The 19801-nt window shown below is 45.0% G+C and overlaps 1 protein-coding gene across 1 annotated transcript in view; it reads left to right on the forward strand.

Moving 5' to 3' along the window:
- CD40 (CD40 molecule) overlaps positions 1-19801 on the forward strand; it is a 164449-nt gene that overhangs the window by 58222 nt on the left and 86426 nt on the right. Inside the window, exon 4 of the mRNA XM_082272774.1 lies at positions 7032-7157. Coding sequence (XP_082128900.1) covers positions 7032-7157 — 126 coding nt within the window. The remainder of the gene's footprint in view (positions 1-7031; positions 7158-19801) is intronic.

Raw genomic sequence — 19801 nt, forward strand, 5'->3', positions numbered from 1 at the left:
TCCTCTTCTGCGCCTTCTTCCGCGTCCTCTTCTCCCAGAATGCGCCTGCACCGGCCCCTCTCGTCACTTCCGGTGCGGCGCCGCATTCCTCCACAGCTTCTGGGCATGCCCAGAAGCTGTTTAGCAGGGGAATGCGGCGTCGCCCCGGAAGTGACGAGCGGGGCCGGTGCCGTTGCATTGATTCCTGGGAGCGATGACGTTCAGCTCCCAGGAATCATCGCGAGACAGGAAGTGACGGCGGAGCCGCGGCGCTGAGGGAGGAAGTACACTGAGGTGAGTATTTTCGATCTTCAATTACAAGGTGAGTAAAAAAAAAAAAAAAAAAAAAGAACCTAACTATCCAATTCCTTTTCAGGTGATGGAGAACTAGCGGACGGGCACAAAAAAAAAAGATCGATTTTGTGCCCGGAACTCCGCTTTAAAGATATCCATAAAAAGTGTTGTTTAAAGTTTGCCACAAGCCACCTGGGAGACACATGTGGAAGAAGGTGCTCTGGTCAGATGAAACCAAAATCAAACTTTTTGGCAACAATGCAACAATGCAAATGTTTGGCGTAAAAGCCACACAGCTCATCACCCTGAACACACCATCCCCACTGTCAAACATGGGGTGGCAGCATCATGGTTTGGGCCTGCTTTTCTTCAGCAGGGACAGGGAAGATGGTTAAAATTGATGGGAAGATGGATGGAGCCAAATACAGGACCATTCTGGAAGAAAACCTGATGGAGTCTGCAAAAGACCTGAGACTGGGACGGAGATTTGTCTTCCAACAAGACAATGATCCAAAACATAAAGCAAAATCTACAATGGAATGGTTCACAAATAAACATATCCAGGTGTTAGAATGGCCAAGTCAAAGTCCAGACCTGAATCCAATCGAGAATCTGTGGAAAGAACTGAAAACTGCTGTTCACAAACGCTCTCCATCCAACCTCACTGAGCTTGAGCTGTTTTGCAAGGAGGAATGGGCAAAAATTTCAGTCTCTTGATGTGCAAAACTGATAGAGACATACCCCAAGCGACTTACAGCTGTAATCACAGCAAAAGGTGGCGCTACAAAGTATTAACTTAAGGGGGCTGAATAATTTTGCGCGCTCAGTTTTTCAGTTTTTTATTTGTTAAAAAAGTTTGAAATATCCAATAAATTTCGTTCCACTTCATGATTGTGTCCCACTTGTTGTTGGTTCTTCACAAAAAATTACAGTTTTATATCTTTATGTTTGAAGCCTGAAATTTGGCAAAAGGTCGAAAAGTTTAAGGGGGCTGAATACTTTCGCAAGGCACTGTAAAATACACTCACATTTTATAAGTGTCCTCGAGACACCAAGGCTTATAGCGGAGTTGCGGTATCAAGTATTCATATAAGCATTCCTGTGTTTTCAAATCCTCTGTCTCTGGTTACACTGTATTCCGCCGTGAGACTAGGACTGACCTGCGCAGTGTGTTCCTACTTCCTAGACACGCCCAACTAGTTTAGTCATTGCGACGTCTTCACGGAGTGGCTAGGAGGATAGGAGCTGAGCCCAAAGGTCCAGGGAAACTGACTGAGAGGGGGGACACTGGAGGTCCTGTTTCTGCAGTATCGCGTGTACAGGAACTCGTGTCAAGGGGCCTGACCTGAGGGGGGCCACCCCTCCTCCTTCCTCCACCGCCGGGCCAGTTGGAAAGCGCAGTGCGCTTCGCGCATGCTCAGTAGGGAGCCAGCTATGAAGGCGAAAGGCTTCACTGCCGATTTCCCTTACCACAAATGGCGGCGGCAGCACCCGAGAGGCGATCCGAAAATCGACTGGGGTGCTGACATTGTGGGATCCCTGGACAGGTGGGTGTTCTAATATTAAAAGTCAGAAGCTACAGTATTTGTAGGTGCTGAGTGCTGACTTTACATTTTTTTGTAGGGGGGTGGAACTCCGCTTTAAAAAATCTTGCATGCTGCATCTTTGGTGCCCTGTTCCAAAAGGGCACCAATAATTCCCCTATCTGTTGTGGGCTGGTTCACACCAGATGCAGTCCAACCAAAATGCAATCTCAGTGCTTAATGTGGATTCCAGGGGCCCTAGTTCATACCAGTGCAGTGCGTTCCAGTGCAGTTAACAAAAGTAGAACATGTTGCATTTTTTCTGTATGGCGCGCATCTAGAACGTGGCAAAACGCATAAAAAATGCACATGTCCAAAAATGCGCATGCAGAAATGGATCCAGAATACAGAAACTGTGGTGTGAATCAGCCCTGTAAGTCAATGGGAATGCAGTTAGGTTTTTTTGGTGTGTTTTTTTGAGTCACGTCTCTGTTTCACAGGTGCATGCTGGGAAGACACACCAAAAACGTATTAAAAATGCATAAAAATAAATGTTAAAAAGTGATATGTGTTTTTCCAAAATGCATTCCACATTTTAAATAGCTAGTGTCAACAGGTCCTTACAGTATATCTAAAGCTCAATTTTTTTTTTTTATAGTTTTAGATTTCGGTTAGAGCCCCTATCAGGTTTTTATTTCTGTCTAAATCCTCGCCAGGGAGATTAGATTTAAGCCTGGTACCCACGCACCGATTGTTGGCCGTGAATTTTCGGCCAACGTCCGATCGGCCGATCGTCGGCTTGTTAGTATGATGCTTCCGACAACCGACTGCGACTTTTCGGCCGAACAAAATCTGGTGTGTATGCTATAAAATTTTTGTTGGCCGTCACCAGAACGGCCGATTGTTCCTCAGTCAGTACAGATTTCGGCAGACAAAAATGTGATGAGCAAGACTGGGCATGCTCAGAGAAGAAACAACACACGAAAAGTAAACCAGAACATGACATCACTTCTGCAGTTGGTTGTTGTTGGCCGACAAAATTTGTGTGCAATCTAGAGCACATTTCAACCAACACAGCAACACTGGACAAAAGATGGCCGATCGGTCGGCCAACAATCGGTGCGTGTGTACGAGGCTTAACTCACTGTTTGTCTTGGTGACTGGGACTTAAAGTGATGGATGCAAAATTTAGAGTGGCAACTTAGAAAACATAGGGGGGCTCAAGTGCCAAAGTACACATCTGAAATCACGCAGCAAAAATGACACATGCAATAACATTAGGGCCTATGCACATTTTTGCCTTACATTAGGAGTTGTGGGGGGGGGGGGGGTGTACATGCCACGGCTGAGATGCTTTGCGCCCATGGCAGGAATCTTAATCCCTGCCGCTTTCATCAGTTGTAGTGCCCGTCAAGCACAACCCATTTAGGTGAATAGAGAGTTAACTTGCAAGCACCCTGCCATACGGTTGCAATGTGCTAGTGTGGAGCTCAGGGGGTTCAAGCAGACAATGATGAGGCAATACAATACCTCCTGTCAAATGCTCTCTGAGAAGCAATCTGAATGCAGATCACTCTTCAGTGATCAAAGCACATGTGAATGAGACCTAAAACACCTGAGACTTTTTTAATGGCAACTCCCAACACAGTGTTACAAAGACAGAAAACACCACCCCCTTGCAGTGCACAACACTCAGCCCTGTGTTGCATTAAAAAAGCCATGATCAATTATTATTGTGCTAAGCAGATATGCCAGCTCATTCAAAATGAATGGGCCACCTAAACCCAGCATACTTTAATGCATTGTATGTTGGCACACATCCGTTAATGCAACACTAACGGATATATTCATAAAACATTCATAAAACAAATTTCACACACATTCGTGCAGGCTGGCTTTCGTTTCTGTAATAGATTATTTCCTATGAACGTCGGCTCCATCTGGTGGCCAAAATGCGGTATATTTTTTCATTCATGTATTGTATTTCAAAAAACAATACCATATTTTGGCCTTTAGCTGGAGCTGACGATCATAGGTATCAATCTATTACAGAAATTAGTCAAACTTTATGCAGCCTGCGCCAACGCATGTAACGTTTGTCCAACGATTTTAAAAACAAGGCCTCACTGGAAAGTTTACTGTGTATCGCTGGTTGTAGACACAGTCCCTGGCTTTTGGCCATGCCCCTCTGACATGTTTCGTCTTTTCCAGGGCTTACTCATAGATGTCTAGATATCATAGAGGAACTCCTATGATTAAGCCCCAGGAGGGGCGAAACATGTCAGAGGAGCGTAGGCCAGGGACTGTCTACAACCAGCTATATACAAAAAAACTACCAGTGGGTTTTTTGTCCAGTGCAGCCTTGTTTTTTCAATTTAGCTGTATGTTTTGAGCTTGACAAGCCCTTGTGACCTACACTGAAGCGATAGATTTTTGGAGAGGCTGTTTCAGAAGCTTAGAGTGGTGCAGTTTTTCCTTTGACATGTGTCCAACTAATGTTTTATAAATAGACCCCATTGTGTAAATGGATAAGGCCAAGTCAGGTTTGGGCTTAATGATGAACTGTTTCTGTAAATGACAGTTAAAGCGGGAGTAAACCCATTAATTTAATGGTTTCAAAAAACAGTTACATTTCTGTCATGCTGGGAATACTAACTGTCAAATTTGCTTGTACTCTCAACCAAACTGTCAAACCATCAAATGGCTGGAGTCATAACTGATCAGATGTGCAGCATCATGGCAGTTGAAGATGAAACAGAGGCCAAGATGGCAGCTTCCTTGGCTGAAAACGATAGAAGGGTTTAGTTCCTCTTTAACCACTTAAAGCAGAGTTCCACCCAAATATGGAACTTCCGCTCATTTGCTTCCCCCCCCTCTCCGGTGCCACATTTGGCCCCTTTCAGGGGGGAGGGGGGAATGGGTACCTGTCTTTGACAGGTACCCTTCCCCACTTCCGGGAAACGGCACCGTGGCAAAGTTAGGTCCCCTCCTCCTACCCCCCCCCCCCGCCGCTGAGCCAATCCGAATGTGCAGCGCGCTTCGCGCATGCGCAGTAGGGACTTTCCTGTGAAGCAGCAAGGCTTTACTGCCAGGTTCCCTTACCAGCAATAGCGGCGGCAGCACCCGACAGCCGATGGAAACATCGGCTGCAGTGCCGACATCGCTGGACTCCAGGACAGGTAAGTGTTCTAATATTAAAAGTCAGCAGCTACAGTATGTGGAAAAAAGGTGCACAATGTTGGAAATGGCGCTATCACTTTAAAATTCCAATTTAAAATTGTGTATTTGTGCGCATTAGTAAACCACTATATAAAACCATCCGTATAGATAAGGTGCATGTAGTGCTTACAGTGCTCGTGCCCTTTTTAGTGCTACGTGCTGTTTGAAATAAAGCATGGGCTGTGTTTAGTGTGCTATTACATATCACATATGTTGCAAGGTGCTGAGTGCTATTAAACCACATGGGTGATAAAAGTGCTTAGGATAATAGATATGGCGCCTGTGGATCCCCACAGATAGCGCTGCTGCTTACCGCACACATAAGTCAGATAGCTCAGCTGTTCCCCGGTCACTAGAACACAAAAGAAGCCTCCATTGCGTAGTATATAGTAGTTGAATTACGAGCAAGTAGCATCCACTCACAATTAGGGAGTTCACTGTCAGCATAGGTGTTCGCCGTGATGCTTCCGCGTTCCAACGGCTCTAGCCACCGTTACCGGAAGTGACATATTGATGTAACAAACCACGCCCTACGCGTTTCGTCATACGACATCATCTGGAGCGTGCCATCTAGCGCTACTCCCGGTCCTTTTATAGGCTGGGCTGCCGCCATATTCATACACTCACTGAGAGTCGCGCACGGCGGCCATCTTGGTGCACCTGCCATGCAAACCTCAGTGTGTTACAGCCTAATCAAGTATATATTCATCATGTGAACTCCCTATTTGCTGTGTTCGCCATATATATAATACAAATTTACTTTTATTATATGTGAAAAAGTGGGCCCTTCACATGAAGAGGATTTAACATATCACTGGATCACTTTGTCATTCTCTTTTATTATGCAGCACTTAATAAATCCAAACACTCGGGCACCTCACTCCCGTGCCGCACTAATATGGCACTTTAATGTATTAAAAGCTTTTAAACAAGTTAGTCAATAAATGTTTGATCGTAATTTTTAACATATAATAAAAGTAAATTTGTATTATATATTTGGTGAACACATTTTTGTAAATATTTTATTATATTTTTTCATGTGACAACACTGAAGAAATGACACTTTGCTACAATGTAAAGTAGTGAGTGTACAGCTTGTATAACAGAGTTGAGTTATTTTGAGGGGACAGCAAATTTACACTGTTATACAAGCTGTACACTCACTACTTTACATTGTAGCAAAGTGTCATTTCTTCAGTGTTGTCACATGAAAAGATATAATAAAATATTTACAGAAATGTGAGGGGTGTACTAACTTTTGAGAGATACTGTACATACAGTACATTTCAGTCAGCAATCATGGACATTAAGGGACATCTTCCCACACATATACGGGACACCTATCCTCCACTTGCTCCCCATTTGGGGTGTTTTTTAGTCTCACGCCTCCAGCTCCCGGACCAGGCCCTCTTTGCCGCCACCGGACAGTAGTACCGTTTGTTCATCCCAGCTCACCCGATTTTTGAGTATGGATCCCTCATTAGGGTCTTTCATGAGTATATCTCATTGGTTACCATTATGCATACTCTCATACTGATATCATGTTGTATTCTTTAGACATATTTATGCGTAACTACTCCTGAAGAAGTGAGCTGTGACTCACGAAATGCGTTGAGTTATAAGATCCTTCTATATCATCAGGCAACTTCAATTGCTACTCATAAACATGTATACTATCATGTAGTATGATTGACTGATTTGACATATGTATAGGCATTCTATGATTTTTTCACTCTCAATAAAATTATCAATACATTTCTTTTTACTTCCATTGGCCATTTGTGTCCACCTCATTCAAAGTCTCAGGGCTATTTTCCTCCTTTGTAAGAAATAAAGGGAAATCTCTGGAATGGGACATAAATGGCAAAAAAAACTTTTCCTACTCTAAAGTCAAAGTCATTCTGTGGAAACAATGTGAATGAATGATATTGAATAACTATTGACTGGAATTTGTCCATTGAAATTATTCGATTTTTACCTATTAAAAGATAGATTTGAAATGTGCTTTCTTTACAGGAGAAAGACTAGAGAAAGATTGTACAGAGAGCACACAAACACAATGTGTGGCCTGCAAAAATGGGGAGTATCAAGATCAGTTAAACCATCAAGCATATTGTCTCCCACACCGTTCTTGTGATGAAAGTAAGTGAATAGTCTCTATATCTTCTTCTTACGATTATATTGTGATATTATAATTACTGCAAAATATGTCAGTTGTGGAACATAGGTGCTAAAAGGGGACATTAACCTGTTGCAGACCACCCAACGTACATTTACTGCGGGGTGGCAGCTCTTCTGAGCAGAATCACATATCGGTATGTGTTTCTGCACTTCCGGGTCAGGGGTTTGCATGCCGCAGGCGGCCCGCTCCGGCTGTGACTGAACACAGCGGGAGCCGATCAGCGGGTCTGGCGGACTCGATGTCTGCTGGCACCCGGTGAACGTTCGGGAGACAGGCAGAATGGCGATCTGCCTTTGTAAACAAGGTAGCTCGCCGTTCTGTGACAAGGGAAGGCTGTGATCCTGTGTTACCACAAAGCAGGAACACGGATCTCTACCTTCCCACAGTAAAAGCACCTCCCACAGAGTTAGGAAGCACTACCTAGGAACCCTTTGATTGCCCCTGATGATAACCCCTTCCCCGCCAGTGTCATTCGTACTGTGACAGTGCAAGAAGCACATTGCCTTCCACACCATTCTTGTGATGAAAGTACGTGAAATGTCCCTATATCTTCTTCTTACGATTATATTCTTTAGATTACTCTTGCTTATGATTGCTGCAAAATATGTCAGTTGTGGAACATGGGTGCTAAAGGGGACATTAACCTGTTGTCGACCACCCCACATACATTTATTGCGGGGTGGTGGCTCCTCTATGTGATTCTGCACTTCCAGGTCAATTTTTTAATTATTGACCGTTTTTTTTGCTTATAGAACAAAAAATAAAAACTGCAGAGGTGATCAATACCACCAAAAGAAAGCTCTATTTGTGGGGAAAAAAGGACATACATTTTTTTTGGGTACAGCGCCGCACGGCCGTACAATTGTCAGTTAAAATAACGCAGTGCCGTATCGCAAAAAATGGCCTGGTTATAAAGGAGGTAAACCTTCCGGAGCTGAAGTGGTTAAACCCTAATTTTTACCCATTTTCTGCAGCTGATATAGTCACTTACTAAGTATTTTATCTTTTAGGCTACATTTGCATGGGTGACCAACATGCAACTGACAGTGGCAGGAGTCTGATGAATCCTGCAGCTGATTTGGCCACCCAGTGATCGATTGCTGCTAGAAGTACACAGTGTCCAGCAGCAATCCCTGAAATTAATCGCTGGCTGGGCAGACAGCCATAGGTAGCTCTGGTGGCTGCCTACCTGGGGCTTGGTGGCCGCAGCTAGCCTCTCACAGGTGGCAAAACCGGCTGCAGGAATCATCAGACTCCTGCCGCTGTCAATCGTGCCGACTAATTCTTGCTCAGTTTGAGCCAATGCCGTGATCACTGCCCAGATTTACTGCTTCAGGGTGGCTCCTTTCTCTTGCAGCATGCTATGGAGCCACCCTGCAAGGACTAGAGTTATGTTTCCCTACAATGTGTGCATCAATAGAAATACACAGCCCTGTAGCCTAAGATGGCAAGGCACTCCCCTGCGCCTCCCTCCTCCTCCACCTTCTTTTTCTAAACTACCAGTCTGACCGGAGACTGCACTGTCCAATGTTAACTCTTTTCATGTGATGACTGGCAGGAGGCAGCAGCATTGAAAGTTGCAAACTGCAAGGGCTGGGGTAAGAATTTTTACCAAACTGTTCACTGGGGAATGTTTATTTTTTGTGCTTGATTTGTTAAGCTAGAAAGCGCTGAGGGATTAATACTATTTTAATAGGTTTAAGGAGGTTATGTTTGGTTCGTGAAACATGTTAACCTAGCTGCTACAGTCCTGTTGTATTGTGGTTTATTGATGTCATGTGTGGTTTTTAAAGATTAAAGCATTTGTACATCTGAAGATTGGAGTGCACCTCTTTTGCACATACACTGAATGCACAGGAAATGCCTCTCACAATGACCAAAGAGCCGGCAAGTTTTACTGACAACCTTGGTCTCAAAGTAGTGAGACAGCTGGTGGTAAGATACCAGGAAAGAAGGTAGGGGTATATAGAGCCAGTGGCGGCTCGTGCTCCATGGGCTGGGGAGGGGGACAAACGGACGACACCATAGCCCCCCCCCAGACTACACCAGCCTGCACACCATACCCCCCCCCCCTCCGGTCGCTCACTCACCCTAGACATGTGGAGGGCACGCAGGCGGCAGCGGCTTCCCCCTCAGTCTTCTGCATCTCCTCCCTCCTCCTCCTCCTTGGCCAATGGCATGGCTTCTCCTTTCGGCCAATCGGTAAATGGGTCTTAGGACCTGCTTCCTGATTGGCCAGGAGGAGGATCCGCGTGACAATAGCGAATATTCACTCTTCGCTATTGTCACACACCTGGGTGGGCTCAGGGCGCAGTGCTCTGCGCCCCGAGCCCACCCTTTTTTGAAGCCTATTAGAGCCTCTGGCTCTAATCACGTGCTTCAAAAAAATAAAAAACCCATTGGAATCCATGCGTCCAGTGCCCTGCATGTAGATTAGGGGGCCGGATGCATGGATGTGGGGGCGGAGCCCCTGCGCCCCCAATTGACGGGCCGCCACTGTATAGAGCACTTCTGTATGAATGCAACCTCTGGATATCCTGGTTCTCTGTGCTACCATCCAAAGAAACTAAGAAAAACCTCAGCAGCACACAGGCTGCAAATACACATGGGTCTTTTGAATGGGGGCAGAATAGCTGTGATTCTGTCTGCTATTTCAAAACACCCAGGTGTATATAACAAATCACACAACACACATTTCTGCTGTGAATGTCACGCACTAAATTGTGCTGCAGTCATGGCAAACTGCATCGCGTGAAGCTCGTTGCGCAAAAAAATTCCGGAGCTTCTTTTGGGCGACATGCTTACCGCAATTGCACTTCTCGCGTGACTATTGCGGCAGAACCGCACAGCGTTTTTACTTGCCATTCAAATGAATGGCATCTGAAATGTTCGTTGTGTGATTTGTCATTCACACCTGTGCGTTTTGAAATCACAGAGCAAAATCGCAGCTATTCAACTATTCAAACCGCCCATGTGTGAATGCAGCCTCAGAGGTAGAAGCAAACTAAGAATATAAATAGAAAGAGAGGCGCTTCTAAGGCTTGGTTCACACTGGGGCAGCTTCAAAGTCGCCCGACTCTGATGCCAGCCCGTACAGCGGGACTTCAGCGCAGCTTGCAAATGACTTCTTTAATAAAGTCAATGCAAGCTGCTCCGAAGTCGCCCCAAGTAGTGCAGAAACCTTTTTCTAAGTCGCAGTGACTTGAGTCGCTCCGATTAGAACGGTTCCGTTGCACTGAATGGAGCGTGACTTGTCAGGCGCCTAACATGTCGCCCCAGCGTGAACTGAGACTAAGGGCATTACCACCAGTATTTATGAAAACAAATGCGATTAAAAAAGCACTCAAATAAAAGTAGTGTAAATTGAGCTCATCATCCCACACAGATGTGGTGGTGGATCTCCTGTCACGGTGGGACTAACCACTGAGCCCCCGTGCTTCCCTAGTTTATTCTACATTCAAATTGACTCCCTTCTTCGGAAAATTGAGCGTTCCTCTCCTCCACGAGGTCACAGACGCCTTGGCTCTTCCTGACCCGTTATCACCCGCCACATGACGTTAGGGTCCCAGGCTCACTACCAGCTTCGGGATAACATGATTTGGAAGGTGCATCTCTCCACGATTTATCTATCACCCACCTGCCATGGACCCCCCCTCTCTGGTTGCCACTTTACTGGGACCCTTCAGCTACCGGGTCAGACATGGTCCACCGCCTCCACACGGGAGTCCAATTTTCCATTTGAGCTTTAATGATCCATATATTTCGAATACATTGATCTCTGAAGAAGGGAGATGTTGCTCCCGAAACGCGTCAGATCATTATGTAATATAATCTATCATTATGGAAATATAATATTCAGGCTATTATTGAAATCAAGTGGATACACCAAGATGTTTTGCCCATATGTCATGTAACATTGTTCATGTTGTATATATTATATATTTTTGCCATTGAGCTATGTCATATGCTATTCAAGCACATGTTACTACTTTCATTCATATAATCTGTTTATACAATGCAATAAACATACATTGTTTGACTTATATATTGTGTAATTCATTGATCTCCAGCCACTAGCACCTACCTCATATAAAGTCCCGCGGGCCAATTTCTCTTTGTTCCTATATGTATTTTGGGATGGAGGCATGCTTTGGTGGGAACCAGACCATTACCCTTTGTTGTTCTTCGCAAAATCCCTTTTCTTTGTTTTCCCTGTTGCTGTCACAGAATTATATTGATTGACTAAATGTTTATCTATATTCTCTGAGCGAGAAGTGAACCAAGTCACTGTTGTTGGTGGCACCATTACTTTTCTGCATTGGCTTCTGGTCCTGCCATGAACAGCAGCTGCTGCTTGGACATAAAGGGGTTGATTTACTAAAGGCAATTAGGCTGTTCACTTTACAAGGGTATATGCCCCAAAGCTTGGTAAATGTGGTGAAATTTTACTTTGCAAAGAATACCGGTAATAATCAGATGCAAGGAATAAAAAAAACACTTTTGCACATGATTGGTTGGTGGAAGTCAGCAGACCTTTACCTCATTCACCAAACTGGGACAAATTTCCTTGTGTAGGGCTACCCTCGCAAGGGCCGCTGGAAGCTGCTTGTCCCCAGTGGTTGCCCTGACCTTGCAAGCCACCCAACTCCTCTGACACTCTGGATTCTGCCATACTTCAAGCAGGACATACAAATACAGAGACACCAATAATTAGAAAGATTTTTAAGTCAACACTTTACTTGAAGATTATGTCAACAAGACTATAAAGGCTACAGGTATATCCCAATTGCAATGTGATATTGAAGTAAACCAAAATCACCAGGATACACAGTGAAATAACAATAGCAATAGGTCACATAGCTGTAATAAACAGGCTGTAAAAGATTTTCGACCCCAGAAGCAAGAGGGGGAAGAGAAGACTTTTAGTCAGTCAGCTCCCTCTAGGCCCAGATGCCATAGGAAATATGAAGTAACAATCTATTCAACTTGTGTTGGAGTTCCCCTTTAATAAAATGGTTGTATATCTATAAGAGGGTTTTAATGCCAGAGGTTCTATCAGCAGATTTATTTGATGAGAGAAGGTCCTTGGAGTATGGGTATTTGTGATCTTCAGCTAGCTATGTTGGGGCCCAGAGATCTTGCTGTGCAGTAGCAGGCCAATAAAGCTGAATAGAATAGGTGTTCTATTTTCCTCAGCAAAGGCCCTCCAACTGGTCAGGTGTAAAGGTGTCTGTATGCAGACTCTTGAATGTCTGCATTGAGTTGATAAGGTGCCTGACTGGCAACCTGTTGGCCCAGAAGTCCAGCGATGTGGACCTGATCAGCAAGGCATCGGATGCGGTGACAGCGACAGCAAACCTGCGCCCAGCAATGCAGCCCTCAGGGTGAGAGGTCACAGCTCTGCCTAGGCCACAGTGCCCACCAACAGCACCCGGAGTGACAACTTCTTGCAGCTCTGAATTTCATGTCCCATGAAAGCGAGCCCAATCAGGACAGTTCAGTTTATCTTCCCAGAATCCCTCTACATTTTATCACACTGGAACTTGTAGTTTTTAACTGTATTAGGTCTACTATGAATCCAGGTGACCGGACTAAATGTCCCACAAGCCTCTGCTATCTGTAAGTTGCCACTCCTTTGCAGTCAGGAAGTGATGTGATTATTCCCCATATTGAGCACTAGGGGAAGGAGCTCCATGCATAGCCCACAAAGGAGTGTCCCCGAGTTAAAGCGGTAGTATACTCCGCTTTTTAACTTTTACCTACAGGTAAGCCTATAATAAGGCTTACCTGTAGACAAAATTATTAATATCTCCTAAACCTGCACGGTATTCACCCTGCATGCAGCTGCTGACACCAGCGACGCATGAGCTCTGAAGGTCCGGCGGACCTTCAGAGCTCCTTGCCGGAAAGTGAATTCCTGCATGCATGCCTGGGAGTGACGTCATCGTGGCTCCGGCTACTGACAGCGCCGGAGCCGCCAAACCCGTAAGAGACGCCTGCATACTAGCACATTATGCAATTGTCCTGCAGGGTTTTTTTTTCTCAGGGGATACTACCGCTTTAAGGTAACAACACAGCAAGCACTTGGCTACCAGGGCCGGCCCTACCATGGATCCGGCTGGGTCCATTGGACTCAGGCGGCACTTTGAGCGGGGCAGAAAATTGATGCCCAAGATTTTTTTTTTCAGCAGTTTTTTGTGTTATCAGTTTGCGGCGTTACAGGCAGCATTTCCCCATCTCATACTGCCGCCTGTAGTGCAAACTGATGAGTATGAGAAGGCGGAGCGTCTCCTCCTGGGAACGTCCCTCACGTGAATGTGGTGTGCACAATGACATCAGACATTAGCACACTCCATCTCACACAGAGTAGGGTGGATCTTCGAGGACAGACAGTGGGTGTTTGGTGGACCGGTCTGTTGGTGAGTTATGGAAGAAGATAACAGTATACATATATATATATATATAACATTTTCTAAATGTTATATTTAAATAAAATAATTGGTGTGGGGGGCCTTTTGGTGGGTGTGATTTTTTTTTTCTTTTGGGGGTGTTGGGGGAGGGGCAGTATTTCATTCCTGGACCCAGGTAGCACAATGTCTTGGGCCAGCCCTGTTGGCTACACATGCAAAGTGCAACTTCCCTTGAACGTGAACAGCCTATTTGCCTTTAGTAGGCCAACGCCAAAGGCTCGTACAGCTGTCAGCAGTCCATAAAATGAGCGAAGTATAACTAGCTGCTCCAGAAAATACGTGGTACATCTTCATAAGCTGGAGTTCTCATATTTGGATTCCAAAGGGTATTGCAACACTAGTGTAGTTTTGGGTAATAACTATTTCAACTGATGCATGTGTATCAATAATTTTAGGTCTGTTTCATTTTAAAGTGTCTAAAATTCCCAAGAAACAAAGATTATCCTTGAATTGAGCTCACTATTAACCTCCCTGGCGGTATGATTCTGTCAGGAATTCTGTACCGAAAGCGGTACAATTTTTTTCATGGAAATTTGGCATTATGTATTATAGGCCTACAATTCTTAGTAATTACTGACTTAAACCTGACCAAAACAAGACTCTAGTAGACATCCCAGATGTGATAAATTTGAAACACAAACGCATGAATTCTAATCGAATCAATAATATAATTTTATTATATAATATATAATATATATAATAAAATTATATTATTGATTAGATTATAATTCATGCGTTATATATTATATATATATATATATATATGTGTGTATGTATATATATATATGTGTATGTGTGTGTGTGTGTGTGTGTATATATATATATATATATATATAAAATATATATAACGCATGAATTCTAATCGAATCAATAATATAAATTTATATATAAATATATATGTGTGTATATAGGTATATATATATATATACACACATATATATATGTATATATATATATATATATATATATATATATATATACAGTAAAACCTTGGTTTGAGAGTAACTTGGTTTAAGAGCGCTTTGCAAGACAAGCAAAATTTTCAAATATATTTTGACTTGATATACAAGCGATGTCTTGATATACAAGTAGCCTCAAGTCACAGCTGAGTATAAAAGAGAAGAGAGGCGCCTCTAAGTGTAGCAATATGGTTAAATTTAATGAAGGTACAACATTTAGCAACTCACATGGTTGATGATTGGAACAGGCACATCTAAGTATGCAGGCATCCAGGCTGAAGCTGTCCACATAGACCATCCTCCCCACCGCCATCTACGTCATCCCTTCCATGCTGCCCCTCGCTTTCAGATCGCTTTACTCCAGGGTGGTCTTCCCGGTCAGGATTACAGACTGGCAGCCGGAGGTGCAGAAGTTAGTCTATGTGGACCGCTTTACCCCGGATGCCTGTATACTTGGTTGATGAATAAAACAGGCACATCTATGTGAGTTGCTACTGTAAATGTTGTACCTTCATTAAATGGAACCATATTGCTACACTTAGAGGCGCCTCTCTTCCCTTTGATACTCTGTAGCTCCTGCTGGATTTTGCTTCCAATCCCCTTGTGGAAGCAGATATTTGTGGATGGACATTTTATGGTTATATAACCTATGGCAATGCTATAATCTTTTTATATGGACTATAAACTGAAGGACTTGTGAATAAATGGTTGTGGAACGAATCATCTGAGTTTCCAATATTTCTTATGGGGAAATTTGCTTTGATATAAGAGTGCTTTGGATTACAAGCATGTTTCCAGAACGAATTATGCTCGCAATCCAAGGTTTTACTGTATATATATATATATAATATAAAATGTGTTATGTGTTTGTGTAACGTTTTTTTTATTTTTTTTTTTAATTTCCCTCCCTAGTTCCGCTCCCATGCAGCATTGCTGCTGCAGGGAACGGAACTAGGAAGTCCTCCTACCGACAGACGAGCGGCGGGGATCTCGGCTGGCGGTCACAGCAATGAGAGCTCATCGCTGGATCGCCAGGATAAGGTAAGACACTCCGCTGCGCTGTCTGCACATTCACCCCGAGCGTGACTCGGGGATACCGATAGTAGCAGGAAATTCCTACCCCGAGTCACGCTCGGGGATACCGCTAGCCTGGTTAATGTGTTTTTATGTAAATCTGTAACTGCTTTGTGCAGTATTTGATGACATTTTTTGTAGCATACATATTCAGCATGCATTCAGTGATAACATCAGCACTTTCCCTCATTCCTGTCATTTGACCAGCAGAAGACCTCAGGAGAATAATTCTCTCTAGGCAGAAGCTAGGGGTCCAGTGGATGCCAAGGAGGTCCAGTTACAACCTCCTTGCTCCCACAGTAAACCAATAGGATAGGGCATTTGGTTAAAGAAGATAGTAAAGCTTTACGAAGAGCTTTGGCTGTACATCTCCTTTTAAATAATAAACATGTTATACTTACCTACCACCCTGTGGTATTGCACGGAGCAGTCCTGATCCTCTTCTCCTGGGCCCCCCCGCTGGTACTCCTCCTCTTCGGCAAGTGGCCACCATAGAAGGCTGCTTTCTATGGGGCATCTATGCAGGCTCACTCCCGAGCCACCCTGTCGGCATCTATAAACACAGACAGTGTGGCTAGAGGTTACCCCTCCTCCTTTGTCACCGGATTTGATTGAAAGCAGCAGAAGCCATTGGCTCCCACTGCTATCAATCTGCAGTGAGGAGGGAGAGAATAGAGAGAGTTGCTTGTAGGCAGGCGCAGTCTTTTTTTCTTCATTCCAGGTGACACTCTTCCGCAACGGCAATGCAGATGGGGGAGGAAGTAGAGAGGAACTTAGTTCCTCTATGGTTTCTTTAACCACAGGAAGGCAGCTATCCTATTGGATGAAGGTACCACATGTGACTTTGGTGGCCATCTTGGGTCAGGCAGAGTCTATTTAAGAATAAAATATAATAGAAAGAAATAAAAAAATAAGACGCCACCATCTATGTGTATCTGTTTAATAGGTAACAAACATACATAAACATAGTAAAAGGATTGCACTCACAAGGATGAAAGACTCATAAGCAGATTATATTTCTCCTTTGGAGGCCCTGTACCTGCTGGCAAGGGTCCAGAGAGGATGGAAGGAACTGTCATGGACAGAGGCGGCTCTAGGCTTTGTGAGGCCTAAGGCAAAACTTGGACATGAGGCCCCACTCATGCCCATAATGGGAAAAATAATTCAAGCGATAAAAATTAAATGTATAAATTGCATATATTAAGAGCCTTAGGCCCCTTTCACACATGCTGTCCGTTTGTCCGTTCTTCATCTATCCGTTGACGGATGAAAAATGGACATCAATGTATCTCTATGTAAAAACGGATGACAACGGATGATCATCAGTTAACATCCGTTTTCATCCACTTCTGTCAATGTCCGTTTTTTTGAACGGATGAATGTCCTATTTTTTATCCATTAAAAAAATGGTTCAGACTAAAAACGGATGACAACGGATGAAAAACGGATGAAAACGGATGAAAAATGGATGAAAAAACGGATGGAAAACTGATACATTTTGACGTGACTGAACTGATGAACTGATGATATGTGTGAAAGGGGCCTTAACCTTTGTACTATGAATTCACATTTTCTAGAATTTTCTCTAACCAATTCTTCTTTAATCGAAGATCATTAAACATGGGGTATGTATGTATATATATATGTCTGCAGGGCCGGTGCAAGGATTTCTGCCTACACAAGCGAAGCTCCATTTTGGCGCCCCCCCCCCCCCCCTTGCAAAAATGTTTCTTTCAATAATTTTTGATTAATGCAGCGTATTAGCAGGGATAGGCACGGACCAAGGCTGTGGCGGACATTTTCCAATGTACAGACCTTAGTGAAGGACACCAAGGTACATTTCAAATTAAAACCATCAAAAAACATTCCGTCTACTCTCTGGCCTAGTTCTACAATGACAAATAAGTTTAAAACAAGATATATATATATATAGACTGCTTGTGGTATTATTGTTATAAACGGTTTAAAATATTTTCAAAATTCTTACCTTATATTTTTCTGTTGTATTGAGTCGCAGCAGCAGCATCAAAGTACTTTGTAGACGTGGATGAAGTAGCAATACGCAAACATACGTCAACACGGCAGTCCCCAGGTCCCCCATAGATCCCCCTTCAAAGCAGGCCAGGGCAGGGCCCCCATAGATCCCCCTTTAGTGCAGGCCAGGGCAGGTCCCCCCATAAATCCCCACTTTAGAGCAGGCAGGTCCCCCATAGATCCCCCTTTAGTGCAGGCCAGGGCAGGTCTCCTGTAGATCCCCCTTTAGAGCAGGCAGGTCCCCATAGATCCCGCTGTAATGCAGGTAGGTCCCCCATAGGTCCCCCTTTAGAGCAGGCCTGACCAGGGTGAGGGTCCCCCATATTTATACATCCCCCTTTAGAGCAGGCAAGGGAGGCAGGTCCCCCATAGATCCCCCTTTAGAGCAGGCAAGGGCGAGGGTGCCCCATAATTATACATCACCCTTTAGAGCAGGCAAGGGCGAGGGTGCCCCATAATTATACATCACCCTTTAGAGCAGGCAAGGGCAAGCAGGTCCCCCATAGATCCCCTTTTAGAGCAAACAAGGGCAGGCAGGTCAACCATCCCCCATAGTTCCCCCTTTAGTGCAGGTAGGTCCCCCATAGATCCCCCTTTACAGCAGGCCAGGAGGAGGGTCCCTCATATTGATACATCCCATTTAGAGCAGGCAAGGTACTCCCTTGCCTGTTCTAAAGGGGGATGTATAAATATGGGGGACCCACACCTCACCCTGGCCTGCTCTAAAGGGGAATCTGTGGGGAACCTGGGATGGCTGACCTGCCTGCCCTTGCCTGCTCTAAAGGGGATTTTAAATATGGGGGACCCTCACCCTGGCCTAGGCCTGCTCTAAAGAGGGATCTAGGGGGACCCCCTAGATCCCCCTTTAGAGCAGGCCTAGGCCAAGGTGAGGGTCCCCCATATTTATAAATACCCCTTTAGAGCAGGCAACCCCCTAGATCCCCCATTAGAGCAGGCCTAGGCCAGGGTGAGGGTCCCCCATATTTATAAATACCCCTTTAGAGCAGGCAACCCCCTAGATCCCCCATTAGAGCAGGCCTAGGCCAGGGTGAGGGTCCCCCATATTTATAAATACCCCTTTAGAGCAGGCAATGGCAGGCAGGTCAGCCATCCCAGGTTCCCCATAGATCCCCCTTACAGCAGGCCAGGGTGACAGTCCCCCTTAAAGCAGGCCAAGCAGGGTTCCCAGACCTCCAGTCCATTGAGTCCACCACAGCCTACTGTTACCGTCCTCCTTTTCTTCTCCTGCGCTGGATAGTCAGACAGTCCCTCCCCCAGTCAGCCCAGAGTCAGTCACAGAGAGATCACTGCGCAGCCGCGCACGCAGGTCTCTCTCCAGTCTCCACCACTACTCCAGTTTGCAGGCGGTGCCAAGAGCTAGATCCGAAAAGGAGGCGGGAGCGGACAACCCGAGGGAGGCCTGAGGCTCCGCCCAGAGCGATCGCATCAAGGATTGACTGAGCCGAGATTATTTTCAGCAGACAGCCGCAGAGTGAGACTGAGACAACCGCAGAGTGAGTTGCGGGCCGGTGTTCCGTGAGAATTACCTACCCCTGAGAAAAACCTACTCTCGTCACTTCCGGTGCACGGCAGTGTGTGTATCGCGACCGGTTACATTAAAACAGCTGTGCTGCAATATGAGTCATCTCCGCTCCTGTCCCTGTCTCTTCCCTGATCTCGGCTAGTAAATATAAAAGCGGCGGCGGCTGTATGAAAAGATAAATCACGGAGCCGCCAGCCGCTTTTATATTTACTAGCCAAGATCAGGGAAGTGACCGGGACAGGAGCGGAGATGACTCGTATTGCAGCACAGCTGTTTTAATGTAACCGCCGCGTAGGTAGGTTTTTTTCACGGACACCGTGATCATTTCATACTAGTGCGCATGCGCACTAGTCAGCTCCTCAACTCTTCCATTAGGTATCCGGGGCTGTGAGCATGCGCACTGCTGCGCTGCTCAGCTGTTCCTGGCAGGAAGTGACGAGGGTAGGTTTTTCTCACGGGGTAGGTAATTCTCACGTTACACCGGCGCGGTGGACACTGCAAGGACCGCTCACGGACACCAGTGT

This window comes from Pelophylax lessonae, assembly GCF_965119305.1.
Source record: "Pelophylax lessonae genome assembly, chromosome: 11".
NCBI classification, from domain to species: domain Eukaryota; kingdom Metazoa; phylum Chordata; class Amphibia; order Anura; family Ranidae; genus Pelophylax; species Pelophylax lessonae.